This window comes from Abramis brama, assembly GCF_963993115.1.
Source record: "Abramis brama genome assembly, chromosome: 10".
Taxonomy (NCBI): Eukaryota; Metazoa; Chordata; class Actinopteri; order Cypriniformes; family Leuciscidae; genus Abramis; species Abramis brama.
The window spans coordinates 19,227,100-19,252,187 of NC_139972.1; the positions used below are offsets into that span (position 1 = coordinate 19,227,100).

The window sequence follows — 25,088 nt, forward strand, 5'->3', positions numbered from 1 at the left end:
GCTGGCCCAGAAAATGTATTAAAGACATCGTTAATATAGTCCAAGTGACTACAGTGGCTCAAATCTTAAGTTTATAAAGCGATATATATAAGAATACTTTTTGTGCGCAAAAAAAAAAGAGACTTTATTCCACTATTCATTTCCTTCTCTCTGGGCCTCGAGTTATTTCACATAGTGTTTTAGCGCAGCGCGTCTGTGTTGCACGTCACACGCATCACACACATGACCAGCGTCGGCCAATAGTGAGCCTACGTGTGACGTACAACACAGACACGCTGCGCAGTTATACTACGTGAAAAAACTCGAGGCCCAGAGAGAAGGAAATGAAAAGTGGAATAAAGTCGTTATTTTTTTTATTTTGTTTTGCGCACAAAAAGTATTCTCGTCGCTTTATAAACTGGGTGAACTAACCCTTTAATGCCGTTTTTAAGAGGAGCACTTCTTCTCCTGTGTTCAAAACTCATTCACTTCTTGGAGGGAGCCCGGTCTACAGGGTGTCACGTGATTTTCGTGCATCTAACCTGGACATTGCCATTGCCAACATCAGACCGAAAATATGGCAAAATCGTTTACTATGGTGATAAGCATATGGTGATTTGAAATACTCTAAATACACTCCCTCAAAATATTTTGTTACAAACTACATTTTATTTTTTCCACACCTGCAAAATAAAAATGACAAAATACACTAAAGTAATTAAATACGTATTTAAAATACATTTAATTGAAATACTGCCCATGTCTGTTTATATGTAAGTACACAATGGTATTTGGATAAAACAAAAATGAGGAAACCATATTCTTTCCTATTTCTATGGAGGACATGTTTTTTTTAAAAACAAGTCAGGGATGTACACAGTGCACAATCATTTAATTTGACTTTATAAGAATTCAAACATATATTCAATACATTGTGTGATGTATTTAAAAGCTTTAGAGTGTATCCATGTCCATTGTTGTGCTCTGAATCTGGCGCTTTTGCCCAACTCATACGTCATCATTGTGCGCCTTTACGAGTATCTCTAAGCGGCACTTTTGTCCCATTGAATTGGCAGTGGAAAAAAACAGAGCGTAGAATATTCAAACTAAGCTCTCAGTTAATTTCTTACAACTTATTATTAAAAACGGAAATATTTTTGAAATGATTGATACCATAGAAAAAGAAGACAATATTATCAGCGAGGAGGAGGCTGCACAATATGATCGTCAGATTCGCCTCTGGGGTCTGGATGCTCAAAAGAGGTTTGTGGACATTTCGATAACGTACATAAAGAACAAACGTATTCATGTTATTATAAGATATTTTTTTCGACTGTTTAAGAATAATTCTCTAGCAGAAATCATAAACATGATTTCAAACGCATTATTTGTGAGTCTTTCACATTCGTGCTTTTTGTCTGAAACAAAAATAGTGTATTATTAGGGCTACCCCACGAATTCATTTTTGAGCTAGTTGTGCATACATAGTAAACAATATAATTTAACATAATATATGACGTTTATATAAATGTTGCATTTTCAGACTTAGGGGATCACGTGTACTTCTTGTTGGACTCCGGGGACTTGGAGCAGAAGTAGCAAAGAACCTTATTTTGGCTGGAGTCAAAGGACTGACTCTCCTGGACCATGAGCAGGTATTAATCAGACTGACTTAAAGGGATAGTTCACGTCATTCTGTCATCATTCTCTCACCTTCTTATTCATATTCTTCCAAATCTGACTTTTTTTTCCACTGTGGAACAGAAAAGGAGATGTAGGCTAAGGCAAAATGACAAGAAGTCGTCATACTTGTTTATTGTATGGAAAAGACATGCAATAAAATTGAATGGTGACTGAGGCTCATAACAGCACCTTAATAGCTACTAACTAAGTGGTATTTTCTATGACTTCCATTAATCAGGTGACAGAAGAGTCCAGACGTGCTCAGTTCTTGATTCCTGTGGATGCAGATGGAAAAAACCAGGCTCGAGCCTCTCTGGAGAGAGCTCAGTTCCTCAACCCAATGGTGGAAGTGAAGGCAGACACCGATCCAGTGGAGAGCAAGCCGGATGACTTTTTCTGCCAGTTTGATGCGGTGAGTGCCAGAATCTGTAGACTTGACATACCTAAAGCACACAAAAGACAGACAGACAATCTTTTATTATATTCTAAACTACTGTTTGATTATTGGTCATGAGTGCCATAATAATAATAATAATTCTATGGAAAGTTTGAAAGACAGGAACTGTCTTTTTGACTTGCTGTGATGGATAAGGTGTGATTTTTGTAAAAAAAAATTATTATTATTATTGAAATTTAATAAGAACAAAACGTACATAACAAGAGTACATATAACTAAACATGTCGGGGTAAGAAAAATACAAAAAAGAAGAGAAAGGCATTTTACAGAAAATAACTGTAGCCTACCTATTAAACAGCTGTATAGTTTTCCTTGCTTTAAGTTTTTACTTTTTGATATTGTTTCCAAAGATATTTTAACATCAAAATTCAAAATTTGGATATTTTTATCATTCCACTTGACTTTATGAATATAGTAATGGGCAGTTATAATAATTAATTCAAATATAAACATACACTTTTTTTTATCACCATCAGGATCAGGTGTGATTGAGGTTCATCAATGATAGATTGTTTTCCTTTGTGCCTTTCATGTCCACTAGATGTCACTATACACAATTGATCATTTTTGTTTAGGCTGGTTATATCTTCTTTTTCCCCTTATTTTCCCCTTAACCTCAGCGTGAACCCATCTATGAACAGCCAGCGTCAGATCTAGGCACAGACTTTTATCTGAGTTTGGTCTTTTCCAAGCAAATGATATGTTCCAGGCCATATTTTCTATAAATCGGGACTCTGATGTTGGCTGTGGAAGATGCAGTCAGCATACATCCCTTGTTCAAAGCACAGACAGTCAGTCTTTCATCTTCTCTCTTTCTGGGAGCTGTCTGAACTGTCCCTCTGGGAGTGCTAGTGAGAGTTCAGGAGGAGGGGGAAGAGATGGTGGGACGCAGACAGAGGAGGGAGGGGGGTTAACATCATCTATTCTCTTTCATCTGCTTCTCTTGATATTTCATTGAGAAGTGCACAGAAAACATTGCGTGTGTGGTCATAAGCCATGTCTTTGTCTGACAAACATGTCTTTGTCTTCTCTTGTTTATGTGTGGTCTTTTTTAACATGTGATTTCCTAATAAACAACACATGTTGTTTAGTAAAGAGATAGCTAACAATACACTGAATTAATTCATTGTCAGGACCTGTACATACATGAAAAGATCATTTGAGACGACACATACTAGAAGGTTTTGTGCAACAAGTACAAAGCACTGCTAGTGCAGGTGTTGATTTTCAGAATCACAAATAAGTGATTTATATCTATGGAGGCCCATTTCTGCTACATAAGAAAAAAACATCACACTCATATTGATGATACAAAAATTCACAATGATGTTCACAAAAATTCACAAAAATTCACTAAGTCATAATGATGTCATGTCATAGTTATGATGAAGTTGCATAATTTGTTTAGTCAGTTATAACTTTTAAAATTATGAAGTCATAATTTTAGATTTTTATCTCAATTACGACTTAGTATGTCATAATTTTGGCTTGACTTAACATGCCATCCTTATGTAATAATTTCGACTTATTATCTCAATTATAACTTGGTATGCCATATATCATTTCCACTTTTTATCTTTTATTCTCTTTATTTTTGAGGACCAGCTGTGTGCCTCCCGGAACACTAAGGTCTTCTGTGGAGATGTGTTTGGCTACCATCGATACATGTTCTCCGACCCCGAAAAGCATTATTAATTATAAATTATTTACAAAAGGCATTATTTATTTTCTTATGGAGTGGAAATGCATAACATCAAAGACATGACATGATAAGGAAAAGAAGATTAATAATTCTGTCATAATTTACTCACTCTCATGTTGTTCCAAACCTTCATGACTTACTTTCTTCTGTAGAAGAAAATAATGTACTGTTTATCCTTTTCCATAATTACATTTATAGTCACATGACCTTTTATAGCTTCAAAAGTAATGCAAAAGTGCATAGAAGTTTTCCATAAAACATAGATTTTCAGTCTGTTCCTCACACAAAGCTATCATAGAATATAGTCATAGACCACTTTATGATACTTTTTTTGTGTGTTTTTTTATTTATTTATTTATTTATTTTTATAGTAGGCTAGGTTTACATAAGAAGTTGTTCAAAGTGGCCTGGCTGGGGTGTACGGTTTGAAGGACTGAAGGTAGTGGAGGACTAAAGCCAAAAACTTACAGTGATATTCCATCCATTGTGGCATGATTAGTTTCTTCTTTGCATCCTCTAGAGGTCACTGCTTGATAAAGATGTGTTCTTTTAAGTCGTCTGGCTGCCTGGAGGCACATAATGCTCACAGGAAGAATGTGTCAAAAGACAATGTCTCGCCACATGTTTCATAATGTCCCAGATGAACTTGAACATTAGTGAAGGTGTTACTCCTAAGGGCACTACTTCATTGCAACAGTATTTCTGAGAAGTGTTGTTGATATCCAGGTGTGGATTGTGTAACCTTTGGACATCTTTTCAAAAGGCCTGCTTAGATAATCAGTTCGTTTCAGGTGTACTTTAAGTTATGAAGTGACAAATGGTGTTCTGACAAGGGAAGTAAACAACCACAATAAATAGTAAACAAACCCAATTCATCAGATAAAGTGATGATTCAGCTGTCCTTCAAGATACACCCAGTTAACGCATCGTGGCACATGCCATTGGTATATCAGATGGGTATTAATACGCCACCCCATTCTTATCTCAAACCCAAAATGGGGGGTGTGAGAGGTTTGGGACTTTGGATAAGAGTGCTAATGTTCTGGTCAGTTGTCGGTCATTGCCAAACTTTTGTTCCTCCAATTTCTGTTAGCAAGATGCGTTTTAAGGATACATCAAGGTTTGAAAACAACCACATAATAATGCATGTTGTTTTGTTCAGGTTTGTCTGACCAGGTGCTCCAAAGACCTCATGGTGCGAGTGGACCAGCTGTGTGCCTCCAGGAACATTAAGGTCTTCTGTGGAGACGTGTTTGGCTACCATGGATACATGTTCTCCGACCTCGGCCAGGAGCATCACTATGTAGAGTAAGTCATGAAACGTATATGAAAAGTGTCTGTGCGTTAAAAAAAAAAATTAATGTTCCTATTCAAACTTGCCAGAGAAAAGCCAAAAGTGGTGAAAGGGTCTAATGAGGCCAATGACGGTCCTGAGGCGAAGAAACCGAAGGTCGACCCCAATGAGACTACAATGGTGAAAAAGGTTGGTGTGTTGGTAGATTTGATGTCTGTAAACTGTTTTTTTCAGTTTTCACTCGCATCTTTTCAAAGTTAAATTAATGCTTTAACTTTTCCCCTCAATCTCTCTTTATGTAGACTGCTAGTTTCTGCTCTCTCAAAGAAGCCCTGGAGGTTGACTGGACCAATGAGAAAGCCAAAAGCAACCTAAAGCGCATTCCTGCAGACTACTTTCTTCTGCAAGGTACACCTTCAGATTATTTAAATATATTCAAAATTCAATTAATCAGATAAAATGAATGGGAAAATAGGTGTTTCCTTGCTAAATTGTGGAATTTACTGATTGATCTTCAGGTTTATTGTCCGTACTATATTCCAGACTGTCTTTAGACAACTGTAGGATAGAAATGATTTGTAAAAACCCTGTTATTTTACTGTTTTGGGGCCAGGAAGAGTTTTTTTAATTTTTGAGAGAAGTTTCTCATGCTCATCAAGGCTGCATTTATTCGATCAAAATTACAATAATATTGTGAAATATTATAATTTAAAAATAAATGTTTTATATTTGAATATATTTTAAAATGTAATTTATTCCTGTGATGGCAAAGCTAAATTTTCATTATCATTACTCCAGTCTTCAGTGTCACATGATCCTTCAGAAATCATTCTAATATGATGATTTGGAGCTCTATATTATATTATATTATATTATATTATATTATATTATATTATATTATATTATATTATATTATATTATATTGCTTTGATGACCACTTGTGATCGTATCACCTGAGATGGATACCAGGTGCAAACAGGGCCTTAAGTGGTTCAGTTTGTTTAGGCGACTGAACACATTGCAGTTTCTTCCTGCAGTCTGTTGCACACCGTTATCAGGGGGAGGGCCTGTTGATCTGTGTAATTATTGTCAACAATTTTCTTTTTATACCAGTGCTCACCTGGTGTCCTCACTGAGACTGGCTCATTTTCCATCACAGGCTGTCCATGGCCAGTCATGTGCAGTGGCTCTCAAAAACAAAACATGCCACCTCCGCACCTCTCTATCATTATAACAGACTCTGACTACACCTCCGCCCCTCCCTCTAGTACATCTAGTATTACATTTATGGAAAAAATAACACTTCCTATTTGTGCACTGAAGCAAGACTTTAAATACATTTCTGTGCTCAAAAATACCACATCAGTTCAAACAGCTTTTGAGGAAGAGCCGTTTCCTCTGTCTTAACTCACTGATTTATTTGAGGTTTTATCACCCCAGTGGTGCGACTATTACATCAATGTTTTTTTTTTCCTAACCCTCAGATGTTTTCACAATCTGGAGAAAATTCTATAAAGAAATTCAGCTATGAAACCTGAAATTGTATATATGTGCCAGATAGAGTGAGATAACATGAATGAGTGGGTGTGTGTTTCTTTGATGTATGTGTGTGTGCTTCGCTGCCAGGTGGAAATGCAGTGGGCTGAGGTTCTTTGTGTTGTAGTTGGTGGGCAGTCAAAAAGGGGAAGTGATACTTTGGAAAATAGCCTAAAGGGGCTGAATGCCTTTTCACATGCTGCGCAAATCTTCAAACTCGTCTTTCCTTTACTCGTCCTCTTTTAATGTGGAAAACCCACTCTTTCCCCACTCAGTTTCTCTTACTTCCTCCAACAGTGCTTCTGAAGTTTCGCACAGATAAAGGTCGTGATCCTCAACCAGACAGCTTCGGTGAGGACTCTCACCTGCTCTTGCAAATCCGCGATGATGTTCTCGAGACCATGGGCTTGAGCTCGGAGCTGCTCCCCAACACCTTTGTCAGGTATTTGCTGACCCAGAAACTTGGTGTTCACATTAAGTTTCTCCAACATCTTTTTTTTCCTACCAACCAAGGATGTGCACATCTAGTAGGTGAACGTCTAGTTGACCAAGATAGTTAAGTCTGGTTTCAGGTTCACCAGACCCTGACCAGGTTCCTAAGTCGACAGAGTGCAACGGAATGGAACTGAATGCAAGCGTTTTTAAAAGATGAATTATTTTTAACTAGTCAGAGGCAGGCGTGACATTTAAAAGAAGAAGAAAAAGGAGAGGCAATGTAGCGTAGAGCTTCTCAGTTTAGCCCAAAGTGTAGTTCAGTGTACACTAGGGTATACATGCTGCATTCACCATAGACTAATATACATAGATGCCTCATTTGCAGCTGTTTCAATGGGCTGCTATATGTAAGCCGTCTGCTATATCAGAACGGCGTGAACACTCAAGAGCAGTTGACTGCATTTGCAACCATAAAGGTTGAGTGACAACAGCATCTGAAATGTTGGTCGTACCAAGATGGCGGACATGTCAACATGTCTGGAACAGTCGAATGTGGCATCTGCGTATACATATCCATGGCATAATAACCCATGATCTTCACGTCCTCTGACTCGGTATTATGAGCTCCTATGTCAACACGATCAACGGCAAAATAAATTTGCCACGGTCAGGTGGTACAGTGTTCACAATGTAAAAGTCGGAGCTCTCAGAAAATTCACAAAGGTTACATGTTGTAATTACGAGTTCTACGAGGGCGTGAACGCTTTTTACCGCCAGGGTTGCCAGATTGGGCGGTTTTGCAATCTATTTTGCGGGCAAAAATGGGTTTGGGCGGGTGGATAAAAATTGGGCTGGTTTCGGATCAGTTCGGCGGGTTTTTGTTGCCGAAACACCGGCACTTAAGATCCTTATTCCTGCGACCCAATGTTCAGCAGGCAGCAGTCTCACTCACTCACACACACGCGCACACACACACACACACACACACACACACACACACACACACACACACACACACTACAACTCTGGCTGACGTGCCCCCTAACCTCACAACAGACACTACCTTTAAGTGACGCACGCCGGCACCGCCCGCCCCTCAAACAACATACTAGATTGCGGGGTTTTCAAACTTAGGTAGCTGTCACTGCGGTTTCATGACACTCTCTTTGGGTCAGCGGCAGCGCCAACACAGATTTGAATGTTGCGATATGATTTTGTCAAAGGTTTAATAGACAAACGAAATGGAATAAGATCGCGTGGGTGTTTGAATCGAGATCACATACTTTTAAAGATGAATCGTGCAGCTCTGTAACGACACATTTCATCCTCTATTGCTGTGGTTCTCAACTCCAGTCCTCGGGACCCACTGCTCTGCACATTTTGGATGTCTCTCTTATCTGACACACTCAGTTCAGTTCATGGAGTCTATCCTAACGAGCTGATGATCTGAATCAGGTGTGTTAAATAAGGGAGACATACACAATATGCAGAGCAGTGGGTCCCGAGGACTGGAGTTGAGAACCACTGCTCTATTGAATCGAAAGTGGCTAACTTCTGTCAACCTCATCTATAAGCAAGGGCAAAAATAAAGCAATTTAATTTGAATTAATATCTGTAATATTCTCTAATAAAAAAAATCGCTTTTAAAATCATAAAAAAAAAAAAAAAATCGCAATATCTAGGTGAATCGATTTTTTCTCCCAGCCCTAATATGTTTCATGTTGCCATTTGAAATAACTGAAATGTTAAAGTGGGTAATTTTTTTATGTCCATATATCCACTCGATGTTTTTGTTACTGAATGCTTTTGTTCCAAGCGACTTTTAGTGACAGTAAACAGACTCATTGATAGCCTAAGTTGATCGCATTATTTTCCGTAACATAAGCTTATAGTTTAATAGTAGAATAGTCTGACTGAAGTCAGTGTAGCCTACTTTTGCGTTCATTTAATTGAATATTGTTTCTAAAATCGGATAGGCTAAGTCAAAAAATGGGTCATTTTAAAGCTTGTTAATGATTTCAATGATTTTAAACGAGAAACAAGCCACACAAAAAATCGCGGTTTTTGACGAGGTTTTGGGCTGGAAAACCTTGCTGGCACCTGGCAACCCTGTTTACCGCAAAAACTCAGGTCACATATTTTTTTATTTTGAACAAATTAGTTGCGTAAAGTGGTTAAGGGAAACACGCAGCTTTAGTTTAAATGAGTAGAAGACATTTTTATCAATCATAATGGTGAGAAATAACACAATGGACAAAGATGAAACTTTCTAGTGTGCATGTATCGAGCGCCTGTGTTCACACACACTATCAAATGGAGTATATGCGTTCAGCTGTTCGGATATACTAAGCTACGCATAAAAACTGAATTGTACTTTGTGCTTTTCTCTCCAAGTTAACTACAACTCCCGGCTTGTGTTTTCTCCTCACAGTTACTGTTTCTCTGAGATGGCCCCAGTGAGCGCTGTAGTCGGAGGTGTTCTTGGACAAGAGATTGTCAAGGTAAGATTTTGATCTATTTACGTCTATGAAAAATATGTACCATTACAGATACTCCCACTGCACCATCTCTGAGCCATTGACATTACACCATCTCTGAGCCATTGACACTGCACCATCTCTGAGCCATATCCCCTCTTCCTCCCAAGACACCTTCTTCCAACTTGGTTGAGTTTACAGCTTCTGTGGGTTATCAAATGGGCACCCTCTTACTCAATGTTTCATCAAATTTAAACCCGACTATGTCAGCATGATGCAGGCGCTCCTCAGCATCCTTTTCTAACCTCAATGTCCGCTTGACGTTCTCTTGCGTCTGTCTCACAGCATCATAGCCTGCCATGTTTTTGTTACCTTCTACTCCTCCACCACTGGCAGCTGCAGCTTGCTGTCTGTGCTCTACAGGCCTATGGAGCAGAAGCTTTTCAGAACGCCCAACCATCTCCTCAAATTGTTGTTCATCTTCCTTTCCACAGTAGAGATGGGTACCTCATAAACAAGCAGTGGCCAGAGCAATCTGGGTAGGACCCCATGCTGGTATCCCCAGGCCATATACTTGCCTGAAGTCTTGATTGTAGATTTGTTTACTGTAACTTTTATTGTTCCATTTATACATGAAATGAATACACTTTTTGCTTTTTCTTCCTCCATATTACCTTTCATTCCGGTTCTCCACAAAACCATCCGCTTTCACTAGCTGCGAAAGTGATTTTTCTGATGAGGCACAGTGAGAAGCGTATGGCAGCTGCCCTCTCCATCAGAATCTGGGCTAAATCCAAAAGTTTTATCTGTTGACAGTGTGTAAATGCCAGAAATGACGAGGTAATATTCCGGTCACTGATGAAATCCAGCGGAGAGCTGCTGAAATCTTCTAATATGACTCCATAAACTGAACGAGATTAAATAAGACCAAGTGTAGTGATGTAATCAGTCAGTCCAGAGTGGATAGTTACACCTGGATTATGGACATAAAGAGGATCTCCTGTTGCGTAGGCAATTTAAAAACAAAAACCCATTCCAGTTACACACAACGGAATACAGTAAATGCTAAACGTCAATATCTCTCTTAGAGGGTGATGTCATAGCCCGGGCCGGGATGCGGCGGGGTCTTTGTGAGGCTGGGGATAAGGGCTGTGTGGGGTGATGGAGTGAACGCCATGGTCTCGGAGGCGGTGGCTGGGCAGGCCTTGAACCCACATGGCGGTGGAGTGAAGCCAGGCTGTCTCGCCATCTCCCTGCATGATGAAACAGGCTGCAATTCGCATATGGCTCTCTGTTCCTCGCTGCCCCTCGCCCATCAGTCTTCATCGCCACAACAGAGAATGTGTCCGACGCATTCGATCAAAGCACTTCATTACAGAATTGTGGGTCTGTGGCATCTGATGTGTCTGAAGGAGATATGTTTGCATGTGTTTGACAGGCGCTGTCTCAGAGAGATGCTCCGCACAGGAACTTTTTCTTCTTCGACGGCCTGAAGGGCAGCGGAGTGGTCGACTACTTCGGATCCAAATAAGTGGCCCCCAGAGAACACGGAGAGATGTGTGGCGATGCATGTGTGCTCTCAAAACACCATGGACTTCATCCTCTGCCAGTGGCCGCAGGCATCAAAATCTGTCTTTTGGACGCCACACACCGACTGATGCCAAGAGCAAAAAGAACATTTTGTCCACACGCTCTTAAATATTCATGCACACGTTTTTCAGCAGGGTTATGTGATTTCTACGTTTTGTATTAAAAAATAATGAAAGGCCAATGGAAATAAACATGATTTGGATTGTTTTGTGCTTCTCCGGTCATCGATTTCAATAATTTCCTCTAATGTGTTGCCTAAGGTCTCTTTTCTATGCTAAATTGCAAAAAAATGAAGCAAACCACTTTAAAGGGAATTTGAAATGAATGCAGAAATGTCTAATGCTCCCTTGAGCCATTTATTTCAGAAAATTAAACAACACAAATCATCCCATTCCCACTCTGAAATGAGGCCAGGTGATTTTTTTTATTTTGACGCTGCGTAAGCCTGAGGCGTATTTTGACGTATCTTGTCAGGTGTAGGGTTTTTTTTGGGTGACGTGCGTAACAGGAAGTTTTTTTATTAGCTCAGCCCAGGTATGTCATTTACTGGACTGGTACTGCAGGGTTTATAACCCTGAGGCAAGTAGGCACTCATATGTTTTGATTTTTATGATTTCATAGAAGGAAACGATCCTGCCTGTCCAGTTATAGGCAAAGAGGAATGCAAAAGAACGTAATGTAACTTTCGATATGATTGATAGTTCATCCATGTGCTTAAAGGAACACGCCAACTTTTTGGGACTTTAGCTTATACACTGTATCCCCCAGAGTTAGATAATTCCAAAGTCCCAAAAAGGGAAACTACAGCCTCTTGTAATGGAACAAACAGTACTAAATGCGTCACATTTGTTTGGTCACACATGATGTTGTGACTGTGCTACAGACATGCAAAATCAGGACTTCAGGCCTTAAATGGAAAATAAACGTGTGCCTTTAATGACAACAGCATGGGTGAGTCATTCTGAATCAGATGAGGAGACTGGTCAGACTGGTTGAGCAGGTGCTTAGTGGGAGTGGCAGAAAGTCTCGTAACCGTTCTTAATTTTTTAGGTTCAGGGAATGCATTGACAATGGAAACATGGGTTACTGGGTACCACTAATATGCCAAACTTTTTGAAGATTCTTTTCATTGCAGGTTTAAATCAGCATGGAAAAGATTTTTAACTGTATTGTGCTAATAATAACAAAACAGCTGTTAAAGTTCACTGAGAGGCAAAACTCCTACAACAGACAGGATGTCTCTACCAACATGTACATGCCACAATTATGTGCATGTTTTCAATGTAAAGTCTGGGTATTATGTCAAAATTTTTATTTAAATACAAGTAGGCAAAAACAACTTTTATTAAACAATTAAAAACCTTTTTTTTTTTTAAGTTAGCATGAAATTTAAAAAAAAATCTGTTTTTCTGAATGCATGTTATTTAGCTTATTGTGAATTATTCATCAGTGCATGTTTATTTGTTTACCTTTTTGATCACATTTTTTAAAATATTTTTATTTTTTTTACTCAATCTTGCAGTGAATTAACAGACTTCTCTCTGGTGACATATGCTGGACTTCTCCAATCGTTTAGTCTTTCTTACAGTCAAGCTCACGTTCAGATCTGCCTCCATCCATTATAATCCATTCAGTCAAATGTACTTCACAATACAGAAGAAAAGATCAAAAAATGACTTTGTAAAGCAACCTGTGTAGTCAACATTTTCTTAAAGGCTCAAACATTAAACTGATACCAATATCCTTACACCGGTTACCTGAAGGTGTCAGCAGCTGATTTTATATGAATATTTGGTGTATTGTTGTTTATTGACAGATCATTGTCCATTTGCCACTTGAATCCAGTTAGTCCATCTTCAGCAGTAGTTGCATCACTTAAGGTCAAAGACAATGTGATGACTCACAAAATGTTTGTTTTTTCACAAGACGAATGACTATAATTATGGACAATTACAATTTATATTCAAATGGATTTCATTGGTTGTTTTAAACATGTAAACAGTACTTTCTTTTTCTTGGAAATGTCATTGAGAGTACAAGTATTCATTTTAAATGGTGCTCAAGTACACTTTAACCAAGATAATGAAGTGTACAGTAATGAAGTCCAATTCCTTAAGTACTTCACATCGCTGCCAGTGCCAGTAGTGAGAAATGAAACAGCAGCCGCAGCTGTTAAGAGACCCTGAATGATTAAGATCCACTGCTCTTTCTCTAGCTGAGGAGAGGGCAGGATTAATACGGACTCTGCGTTAAGCTCATCATTTTAATTAAGCAACCTTCCTCTTATCATGAAGGAGCCCAAGGCGAGACGATCTTACTTCAGAACAGATGTGTTGCTCGCAGCTATAAATGCATAACCATGTGACAGGATAAAGAACAGTCTCAAATGATCAACAACCCTTTTAGGAACACTGGTGATGCCTGAATGAGCCTGCATGGGAAATGTTCTGGGCACACGCAAATCAGAGGATCCCAATCTATCACGTCCTGTTCAGATAAGACTGGTTTTCTCAACATGAGTAGTCAAACAGCCCTACACGAAATATGCATAAGAAAAGGTTTGTTCTGTTCATTTAATGCAGGCAGATGATCCCTTAATAAAAGAGACCGAGAAGGAGCCGAGACCCCCTGTTGAATATTATACTAAACTAAGTAGCATTTTAGCCCTGGCCTATAAAAATATGCATATTGTACCACATGTATTTGTATTTGTTTTGATTTGATGGTTGCAATGCAAAGTCATTAAAATTATCGTTACTGACAGCATCATATACCTCTAAATTCAATGTTTAATTTGACTTTGTTGTGAGAGGGGAAATGAAACGTATAGCTAACTTTTTTCTTTTTTTTTTTTTTTTTTTGAACTTTGAACATTTGTTAAAGTTAAATTAATATTGTGTTTAATAAAACTGTAAAAATATAACTGTCTAATATAATTGAATTGGCTTTACTGACAAGACTTTTGAACAGCCATTATGGCTAGTTTTTGAAAATTGGTGTATTTAATGTGTCAAATCCTTTTTAAATGAGTTTGAGGATGTCCGTAAAAAAAAAAAAACCCATCAAAACACTTTCTCAATTCTTGTATTTATTGAAAATGGTAAGGAAAAAACAATACAAAATCAATGTAAAAATGTACATCAGAAATTCCAAATGACAAAAGTACAAAGTTAGAAAAATGAGTCTGACGTGTTTAGTGTAAATCTGACAAATAAGGCCTTTCTGCATCAGAGAACACTTGTATTGATGAGAAGTCACAAAGGTGGCCACAGGAAGTAGGAGACCACACAACTGTTTCACAGGAAGTCATGAGACAGGCAGCCACAGGAAAGGAATCTCTGATCCACAATATGCCTTGAAAACTCTGTACCGGCATTACAAAGCCAATGCAAACAGAAAGGAGTGGTTAAATGAGTTTTCCCACCGACTGGCCACAGTTTTTCAAAAGTGGTTTCTGAGGGAAGTATTATCTGTATAATGCCCAGACAGAACTGGATCTGACACGTTGATTCATAAGCCATATTAGGACGGTAATTGTTTATCTTGTGGACGTCTAAATAAAAAATAAATAAAAAAAATAGCATGGCACCTCAGTGATAAAACTATTTATTCACGTTCTTCTGTGATCATACGAACGAGGGAACGCGCGCTCACGTGGTCAGTCGCATGATTGTATGCTGTAAATAAAATGTCGTATGCATGAAATAATATAGTTACAATGGTTTTCTGTCTTGTTCTTGTTATTTCAAGCATATGACATTTTATTTACAGCAGACACTATGCGACTCACCATGTAAGCTGCGCGTTCCCGGTTCGTATAGGATCACAGACGAAGAACGCTCTCATACGTCGCGATAAATTGTCATCCGAGTTTATCACTGAGGTCAGGTCACAGGTGCCATGCAAATGTATTTCTACGGACGTCCACGAGAAACAATTACAGTCCGAATAGGGCTTAAGTCATCAAATTGTTTTCTTTAAGACTGGTTATAACTTTTTTGTACATAAAAACGTAGATTGCAATATGGCATAATGCCTGCCCCTGGACTAACTGCTAGTAGGTGATACTAGATCTTAAGACTTAACATAGGCCTAATGTCTATGTTTATGCAGCTGGCCCCTGGATTTGGACGTCAATAAAATCACAAACTAACCCATAAATGCTGAAAATAGCTTATGTCCCATTGAGAAACAATTACCGCCCGAAGACTGCTAGAGAACCAACTTTTCAAGTATGATTGAAGTTTGGCTCAGTTTAGTTCTTTTTGTAGACAAATAAGTTACAGCAGAAAATACAAATGGATTTTTCTCACAACCTTCAGAGATATTTGGTCCATAGAACACAACATTAATGAATATCTCCATGCTTATTTTATCCACTTGAAAAATGAATATAAATCATCAACAAAAAAAAAGTACATACAAAATAAATTAGCTTGTGTTTCTCAAATATTTATTTGAGAATTATCTGCGAAAAGTACATTTCATGGGGATTTTCAATTTTTTTTTACAGGACTCCAGATAGCCTATTTAAATCTAAACAAAATGCAAGTAGAAATCCACTGGATTTTAGAACAACTGCTTCCAGTGTTGGTCCAAAAAATGTTTCCAGAACAAAACAAATCTCAAACCGAAAAAAGGAACTTAATGTTAAGTACTTTAAGGTCATTTCATCAAAATATACAAAACACATAAGAAACAAAACTCCCTGTTTATTCTATCCTGTCCTTTTTTTCCTCACAAAATATGTACATGTTCAATCCATACAAATATTAACACTGCTCTCCAGCCATTTTGATAACTAGTGGTCTGGCTTTCCCACAAGGCTTCCAGCCTCACTCCCGTACCTCCATTGGAGGTGACCAATCTTTGAATTAAGTGGCAAATTTGTGTCCCGAAGTGTAGATTCAGGTAGGGGGCAACAGGGTCGGTTTACCCGCACACCATCTGCTGATTGTCCCTGATGGCTTTAGTAAAGGAAGGGTTCAAAGAGGGTGTTAGCAAGGCACGATCCAACTGTGCTTTATTAATATAGTATGTGAGCATTCCATTATCTTAATAATTATCGCCCGTTTTCCATTAACGGTGTGCGGTTGCGTGCCCTGCGCCACTGGTGACTGATAGTGCAGCGCAGTTATTGCTCCTGTAAGGCGGCTGAGAGGAAAACCCATGACACATAAACTACCTCTGTCCCCGAGGGGCTGTGCAGATCTAATCACTCTGTTTGCTTGAGAGCGACCCGGGCTTACTGTAACTTCGCAGCATTGCAGTTAGTTGCAAAGGAGTATGCAAAACGCGCCGAGAGCCACGCACTCCTACTGACATCTATACCGGGACACACGCTTCAGTCACTATGCTACATGAGAATCCATGAAAAAAAGATGTACAAAACCAACAAACAAACAAAAAAAAACACAGATTAAGAACCAAACGTGACATCTGATCCTGCAGAAAAGTCCCAGAGTCTTTAAGTGGTCGGCAGGAGAGCGCCCGCACTCTTCCTGTGACGTAACCCGTCTGTTTATCTGAACCCGTCCTGGTAGAAAGCATTGATGGTGTCGGCGATGAATGCGACGAGCCCGCGGTACAGGCCCCTCCAGTTCTGCCAGCGTGGGTCAGCATTCTGAAACAAAGATGAGAGGAGAGTGAGCTCATCATGCGTTTTATGCAATACAAAAAGTGAAAGGGAACATAAGAATCACTAAAACTTGTTTTTGTACATTGCAAAGCACTCAGGGACTGAAAAATGAAACAGTCGACCTACTTAGATTTCAGATATTGCTCTAATCATCTGCCTACTTTTGTGAAAAAGAAGTACACTTAGCATACTTTTAAGAAGTGGAAATAATGTACTTTAAAAGAATAGACCTAAATGGGAACTTTTGGACCAAATGCAATGATTGGACGAACATTTTTTGGTCCTAAGACTTCCACAGAAGATATATGTACATTTTTTAATATTTAGGCGACTTCTATGATTAATTTCTATCAGGATGCAAAGAGACTTTCAACCAGTATAACAAAAACTGTATATGAAAAACATTGCCGACCCTCGCTTTATATGGAATTTCATAACTATTTCTATAGTCTTTGAAATATGGTTAAAGTGTACTACCAAATGTACTGACAAGCATTTATATTAAACTAAAATATACTTCAATGTCATTTCTATTGCAACTTAGTACATTTAAAATATATAGTAACTGTAAATGTTATATTGACTAAAACACTACGGTTAAAATTATACTCGTGTACTTTACATGTGGTTTTATTCAACACATCAAAATAAGTGTACCTCTTTAAAGCATGATAAGAGATTATTAAAACATGATTTAAAATGTACTTCAAACGTAAAACTTATTAAGACGTGCAATAAAGTCATGAAAGTGTACTCTCTTTTAATACACTTAAGTGGTCATTTATATCATTAATATGATATTATCTGCAAATACAGCTTTTTTAACAATATACTTGAGGTTTGAAGTACACTACAAAGTGCACATTCAATACTATTAAGAACTTCTTGTAAATCCTATTAAATAAAAACATTTTGTCACAATGGTATGAAGCAAAAGACTCGATTTGAGGTCTGTGTCTTAGTTCCTTCCCCGTTTTGGAAACTAAATTTCGAAACTTTTGCTTTGTGTAATTATTAGCTTTTTCCACCTCTTCTATCCTACAGCGGCCGTGAGGCAATTGCTTCAACTTTTGTGACGTTGATGTGTTTGAGTGGGAGTGAGTGTCAAGGTTTATGTTAGCACAGATGTGTATGTGTGTGAGCACAGACACAAGGTGGGGTGAGGCAGTCTCAGACAGACACTGTCTACACAGAGGAGTCAGGAGAGGCAGCACATTACTCCTCAACAGCTGCTATGAGTCATCCGCTAAAAATAACTCTTCATGGGGGGGGGGGAGATCAAGTGAAAGAGGGAAAACAAGAGAGTGACAGTGGAAGAATGAGCTAAACGCAGAGAAAGGTGCAAGATGGGACATATGGACACCATATTGAGGCGGTCAGGGTTACTACATCTTTTGATGCATATTTAAAGTTTTTGTTACTACAGCATAAACTATTATGCTAACGAACATGTTTATTTAAAAGCTTAAATATTGACTAATTAAGTTAAAACAACATTTTTAAATTAAGTTAACATTGCTTCAAATAATAACACAAGTAAACAGTACTAAAGAACAAATATATATATATCAAGGAGCTGTGTGGTTTTCTTGTCAATATTGTTGCTTAAATTATTTTAATGACATCATAGACAACAGCATGTCTTTCAGGCTTCATTTACACGGCACAGATTCAATATTTTGGAACACATCCAATCTTTTTGCCATCTGTTACCCTAAGACAAATTAAAAGCTGACAATGACTAATATTATGTAAGATTTTAAGAACTAATATACTACATGAAATTACTATATATAAACATTATAATATAAAATAAAAAGATTTGAAAGTTTGAAAGATTTTATTTATTTCCATGATTAATATACTATATAAAACATTGTAAATAAAATATTGCATTAGAAAATATAAATATATATTTAATATAATTAAATAGTTTAGTATATTTTCATAATATAATAAAAACATTTATTAACAAATTATATTTCCTAAAGAAATTTCATTTTTAAAGACTATTTCCATGATTAACATACTATATAAAATATATATTTAATATAATTAAATAGTTTAATGTAATATATATATAAATAATATATTAAATAATTTATATTAAATAAATACAAATATTAACAAATTATATTTACTATAGAAATTAAGTTTTTATTAATTTCCATGATTTCATGAAAATTTTAATGAGGATCCTTGGAAGGTATAAACATGGGAATTTGGAATGCAAAAGTCTAACCAGGGCCGTAACCACTATTGACATTGAGTGGGACAAGTCCCACCACCAATAATTAGAAGTGGCCAAATTGTCCCCCACCCCATGCAAACTACTTTACTTTTTTCTTTTGAATTAAAAATATGCATTTATGATTCATGTAATTCCTAACTGAGTGTGACGAGACAAGACACGTTTTACGTTTTCGACATATTAGGCATACAAATAAAAGTACATGAGTTCAAATTTGATTTCAAAGTAATTCAAATATTATTTGCAAAGAACATTTTTAATTACACCTAGAACTTCCTTCACTGTTCTATTTCTTTATGCTTTATTTAAAAAAAAAAAAAGTGTCCCCCCCAATGTTCAAGACATGGTTACAGCCTTGAGTCTAAGAGAAAGTGTTTGGACAACTGAAGGGACTAAAGAGGACAGTACAAGAGGGCGGGAGGAGGATCTATGGTCCGGCGGTCTCACATGTTACGGTGAAAGAGAACGGTATTGTGAGCATGCATACAGCACTATCACACTGAGCTTTTGTTGCACTGCTCCGTTTAGGGAAGTCCCTGTCATGTCATTCTTCTGCCGGCCACAGTAAACAGAGCCTTCATCCAGTAAAAACACACTGGTATCAGAGTTCAGCGAAGCCACACGACAGGTCGCAGACTTTCTGCACATGACCATGTCGGCAGCTGCCTCAACGAGACATACTTGTTTTATAGCATCGCGTGTCAGTGCAGGTGTGGGAATCTGGGACGAGTGACTCTTACTGAAAAAACAAAACAATTGACTCTTACTAAAAATAAGGAAAGTGGCGCACACACTTAAACATAGGTAAATCAGCGGAGAGGCAAAGCAGTGACGTCATGTGTGTTTGTCTGAGGAAAGGAGGGGGAGGTGGGTTCAGTGGGGGGGAGGGGGATTGGCCTCTGTTTACTCCTGCTCGCTTCACAGACTAGCTCCTCACGCGATACAACAGGGATCCAGAGTGGGGAGAGGGAGAGAGAGAGAGAGGGAAGGTTATTAAGTTCAGCCACAACTGGAAACTCGACTCCAGTCACAACATTCACTACAGGATTGTGAATATCATATTGATCCATTTACAAGAAGACCCACTGGAGGCTACATTTGTGCACGCCCTGCCACACTCGCTCATATTAACAAACAGACAATGCCCTGTACGCGCCTGTTTACTTTATCGCGCTTGATGACGCTTTGGCATATTTAAACTGTTGCAACTAGACAAACGTGATCCTTACCCTCTGAAGAAAAACGGCATTCATCTCGTCTCCGATGGTCCTCAGCTGTATGGCCACCCTCTCGACCGCCTGCTCCTCCAGCCTGGGGTTGTCCTCGGCGGCAGAGCTGCTGGACGTCGAGTCTTCTGAGGAGCTCTGGTTGTCTGCTAGCAGATCAGGCAGGGGAAGTTCCTGTTCTGTACCTAATAAAAACAATAAGAGTACAAATATTATATTGATTGCACACAATTCCCTGAATAGATATATATATTCGTTCAAAAAAGATTTAACATTTTTTCCAAGTAAAAATATTTCTTTATTTATAAATGTCTAATTGATCAATTTCATTACATTTTTGGGGAGGCACACAACATGAACTGACCTTGTCTTAAATAAAAAAACGTGTGAAAAATAAGTTTGTTGACATTATTGACAGTCATAAAAGTCTGCAGGTGTCCTCTCTGTATGATTATCGTATCACGATCTGCATGTTTCTGTGTGTTGGCACACAGCACCACATGATTATAATTTGGTAGACATAAAAAATGTATATTTAATAAAAATTATATTTGAAATTCTTTTAATGAGATTTTTCTTCACATCACCCTAACATTTTTGACTTTTAAAAAGCATTACAATTATCAATTAATTAATTAATAGAAGTTTAATTAGGAAAATGGAGGTCCGCGGACCCTCCTGATGACGAAATGTTTTGTTACCTGGACAGTGCGCAGAGCGGACGGCTTAAGTATACTTAAGTATACTTTGGGCTTTATTTGAGTTCCTCAGCTAAATGCAACACCACTTCTGGTTGTTTAAGATTACTGTTTGTAACTTTTGTTAGCATCTGATGTCATATGTTGAGCCAGAATGTTTGTTTTGTTAGGTCATGTTATATTTAACTTTCACATTGTGTTACAGTAACATCAATACTAATCTGATTAAACATATGACAACTCATCATCTTTTTATTGATTGAATGGAAACTTCAAATCCTTATTGTTTAGGTGACAGCAGGAAAGCAATAATATGTATCACCTCTGAATAAGTACTGATATTTTTAACAAGGAATAACATCCCGCCGCTTCTTAAAAGTCACCATGAAATCAAAATGGGCAATTCACATTTTTTGTAGATTGTTTTTTATAAATTATTTATCTGTACACATAATTTTTTTTAATTAATGTGCCCTCATAATCTTTAATCAAAATCACTCCCACATGAACAAAATCAAGTACCGCCATACATTTTTTTTCCTTATTCAAGACACCATTTCACTCGGATACATGTCAAAATAAGGACAAAACAAACAGCGAATAGCTAACACACTTTAGAGTCCACCATGGTTGCAAAGAGGCTGAAACTTTCCAAAAGTTTCAGAAAATTCCCCCAAAATCCTGAAAATTTTAAACAAACTCTGGAAAGTTTCTGGAAACTTTGCAACCATTCTTTTTGCAACCCTACTGCTTTTGGTTTAGACAGCTCAAACATGCATTTTAGTCTGGGACTAAACATGGAGGAGAAGAGATTGTTGAATAAAGTCTTTATTTTTGTTTTGTTTTCTGCACAAAAAGTATTCTCATCGCTTCATAACATTAATGTTGAACCACTGTAGTCACACAGACTATTTTAAGGGCCGTTACAACCTTATCTTAACTTTCTGGGCCTTGAAAGTGGTAATAACGTTGCAGTCTATGGGGGGTCAGAAAGCTCTCGGATTTCATCAAAAATATCTTCATTTGTGTTCTGAAGATGAACGAAGGGCTTACGGGTTTGGAACGACATGAGGGCGAGTAATTAATGACAGAAATTTCATTTTTGGGTGAACTAACCCTTTAAGTCATGTCTGTGAAATTGGGTAATTACTTTGATTGTCTTTGAAATAGTGTACTTTTACAGTGTACTGACGAATGCACTGACAAGCACTTAGAATTGTATTCATTATACAATGTGAATGAACTTTAATGTAATGTTTTGACTAAATATATATATAAAAAAGACTAAAATCAATTGTTTGAAATGCTAAAAGTGAATTTAGGCACTGCAGCATTATAATGTACAGTATGAAAAATGGATATTCATTTTGAAATTTACTAAAGATCACATTTAACAGTGTTAAATTACTGGTGTTTTTAAAGATTAACTTTAAGTAAGCATATGATAAATCTTTTTCTCGCTTGGCGCACTGAGAAAATGCCTCCGCGGAGGGGATTAGTGCTGCAGCCATGAGAATCCGCTGATCCTCGGCGCAGGTGACTTGAGAAAGCGGGAGTGCTGGGTTCTGGCTTGTTGCCAGGGTAACTGCAAGCCGGTGCAGCCTGAGCTGAAATCCAGCCATTGGTGGACAGGAATGAGGGGTGGGCTGGGATAGGGTGGACAGTTGGAGGACAGGGAGGGACCAGGGACAGGCTATCAGCCAGTGAGGAAAGCCTTTAAGGAGGAGTGTCAGCAGAAGTGTCAGATAAGGTTAAATGATTGCTAAAGTTACTTGAAAAATATGAGGAATAGAGAGCGGAAGGAGTGAGAGAAACCACAACATTGAGACGATGCGTGATTCTCTGTGACAGGCCACCATTGTGGACTAGGCAGCACTTGACAGGAAGCCAACAGCAAAGAACATGTCTAAACATGTCTGAGCTCTCTCACTGGGGAAGGGAGGGGAGGAGAGGGCACGTCCTGCTGCATTTTAACCCTTGGAGTCAAAGCCATTGATTTCGTCTTCTGAATCTCATTTAAATATATTATGCTAATGATTTCCACCATGCACATCACATAAACATCATTTCACAAGCACGAGCTCTATGTTGTAACGCCTTACCTGTAATATCCCTGAGTAGACGGTCCTGCTGCAGGACACTGTCTGAGCTGAAGGCATCTTGTGTTGGGACGTGGGGTAGTGGTGCGGAGACAGTGCTGGTCTGTGTGGCAATGGTTCGGCGCCGGTGGCAGGGCTGAACGATGCTGCCGTTGGGCCAGGCATCCTGACGCAGCACCTCCATCCTGCAGGTGTTCGGTGCTCCGGGGTTGCAATCATCCACCCTGCTGTCCATCTCTGGTCGGGCCATACCCGTTACAGCCTTGAGATGAGAAGAGCAGAAAAATGTTATAGAAAACATCTGACCTGTTTGACCGTCACCTGGTTTGTTTAAAAATGCAGCTGGACAAAAATGACATCAAATATAATTGCATGCAAATTTTAAGGGGAACACTTTCAAAATTATTATATAGACCAAATAAAGATGAAAATATATATTTTTTTACTCATGTAGACTTTATGGAATTAATAATAATAATTATAATAATAATAAAATGTAAGAAAATCAACAAAAAATTATTGTCTGACCTAGCAACCTATATTTTGAGCGTCCACAAGATGGCAGAAACTTGCAGCCTCGTGCTCACTAATGTGTTTGTAAACAAATCCGTGCACGCGATGTCACACACAGCTTCTCGCGCGCTTTAACACAATCTTGCGCTCTCTGACGCTCAGTGCGTTTAAAAAGCTTAATTCCACTGGAATACATATTACATTTTCCTAATTACGACACTGACAATGATTTTATCAATTTTTCTCAATTGGCAACAAGGGCTTATGTTGTGAACGTGGAAATTATGAAGCGTCGGAAAAGTGGCACCTACAAACGCACAGCCGGTGACTTGTTGAGTGATGCAAGGTTGAAGATTTGAAGAGGTGGAAGTTTTTGGAAACTGCCAGTTCTTTGATTTACAGCATAGTTTAAATGCTTGATCTATTATACAAATAGCCGGTTAATGTATGTAAGTAGGGTACTAGAACATTAGCTAAATCACTTCTTCCAACATAAGCAGATAGGCTAATTCTGTTTTGCAACATGGTAAGTTAGCTGGTCTAAGACGGTCCAAGCTGTTTACTTGTTGGTTGACCAGCTACCAGTTCCAAAAAACAGCTTGACTGACCACCTGGTAGCTGGTCTAGCAGCTTGCACCTGAACAAACGAGCAGACCAGCTAGAAACCAACTGTATTTTCCAAAACACAGTTTCCATCTTAAACTGGAATCTTTTAAGCCGGGGAGGACAACATCAAACCCCATTTTTACACAAACTGTACAGAAAATGGGAAATATCTACCTGATCTAACATGATAAAAAAAAAAAAATCTAATGATTTTATTACCTAATGCAGTCTGGTTGATTCTGTCATTTAAATAATATGTTTGTGCATAATTAATGAGCAGTAATGTGCCACATCTACTGGCTGCCAAATAGGTAATTTTCACCGATAACTGCAAAAAAAAAACAAAGAGGTGCATGTTCAACAAAAGTAAAAACACATTTACGCTTACCTTCAAAAATGTGTTGCAAGTAAGTAGATGTTTTTCCAGGGTTGTTATGCTCTGACACCAGATATGTGTCGTGCTTAAAAAAAAGACTTAGTGAAATGTCCGTTCATGTTATTCCACAAACTGCAGGAAAGAATAAGTGTGTCAATTCATGGGATTCGTCATTAGCCGTGTGCTCGTGAGGTTGTAAACTGTATGGTTATGATGATGACAGCGAGTTGCTTTCACTCCCGCGAAGTGCTCGCTTTAGGCCACACCCTCTTCTGAGAGACTCATAACAAGTCCTGACATGCTCATCATCAGGGCAGGGGCGTGGCGAGAGGCAGTGTAAACACACACACACACACACACACGAGCAGTCGAGACAGCACAGGAACCAGCAGCCCTTACACGCCCATTGTTGTTTGTTTATTGGCAATAGGAGTAGCGTGCCTGTAGTATGTACTGAGTGTGCTGTACTGGGTGTGAGATCTTGTCGATGATTGTCATTCTCTCAGTTGACAACGTACGTAAAATTGT

General features: G+C 38.3%; 2 protein-coding genes across 2 annotated transcripts; one reads left to right on the plus strand and one right to left on the minus strand.

The window, feature by feature from the left end:
- Window positions 1–999: 999 nt before the first annotated feature.
- sae1 (SUMO1 activating enzyme subunit 1) lies at window positions 1,000–11,360 on the plus strand. The gene is made up of 9 exons (XM_084125349.1): window positions 1,000–1,242; window positions 1,523–1,634; window positions 1,901–2,074; window positions 4,984–5,129; window positions 5,205–5,304; window positions 5,418–5,523; window positions 6,949–7,093; window positions 9,518–9,587; window positions 11,002–11,360. Exons 1-9 carry the CDS (start codon window positions 1,142–1,144, stop codon window positions 11,092–11,094), a joined length of 1,047 nt encoding a protein of 348 aa, XP_083981475.1. The 5' UTR covers window positions 1,000–1,141; the 3' UTR covers window positions 11,095–11,360.
- Window positions 11,361–14,221: 2,861 nt separating this feature from the next.
- bbc3 (BCL2 binding component 3) lies at window positions 14,222–24,833 on the minus strand. The gene is made up of 4 exons (XM_084125350.1): window positions 24,573–24,833; window positions 23,069–23,327; window positions 20,272–20,453; window positions 14,222–16,776 (listed from the first exon to the last, which is right to left on the minus strand). Exons 2-4 carry the CDS (start codon window positions 23,313–23,315, stop codon window positions 16,675–16,677), a joined length of 531 nt encoding a protein of 176 aa, XP_083981476.1. The 5' UTR covers window positions 23,316–23,327; window positions 24,573–24,833; the 3' UTR covers window positions 14,222–16,674.
- Between the last annotated feature and the right edge of the window lie 255 nt (window positions 24,834–25,088).

Coding starts and splice junctions, on each gene's coding strand:
- sae1 (XM_084125349.1), top strand. CDS start 1,142: ATGATTGATACCATAGAAAAAGAAGACAATATTATCAGCGAGGAGGAG. Junction 5,305..5,417: donor AGACTACAATGGTGAAAAAG/GTTGGTGTGTTG, acceptor CTCTTTATGTAG/ACTGCTAGTTTCTGCTCTCT. Junction 5,524..6,948: donor AGACTACTTTCTTCTGCAAG/GTACACCTTCAG, acceptor TTCCTCCAACAG/TGCTTCTGAAGTTTCGCACA.
- bbc3 (XM_084125350.1), bottom strand. CDS start 23,315: ATGGCCCGACCAGAGATGGACAGCAGGGTGGATGATTGCAACCCCGGA. Junction 20,454..23,068: donor TCTACTCAGGGATATTACAG/GTAAGGCGTTAC, acceptor TGTTTTTATTAG/GTACAGAACAGGAACTTCCC. Junction 16,777..20,271: donor ATGCCGTTTTTCTTCAGAGG/GTAAGGATCACG, acceptor TCTTTGTTTCAG/AATGCTGACCCACGCTGGCA.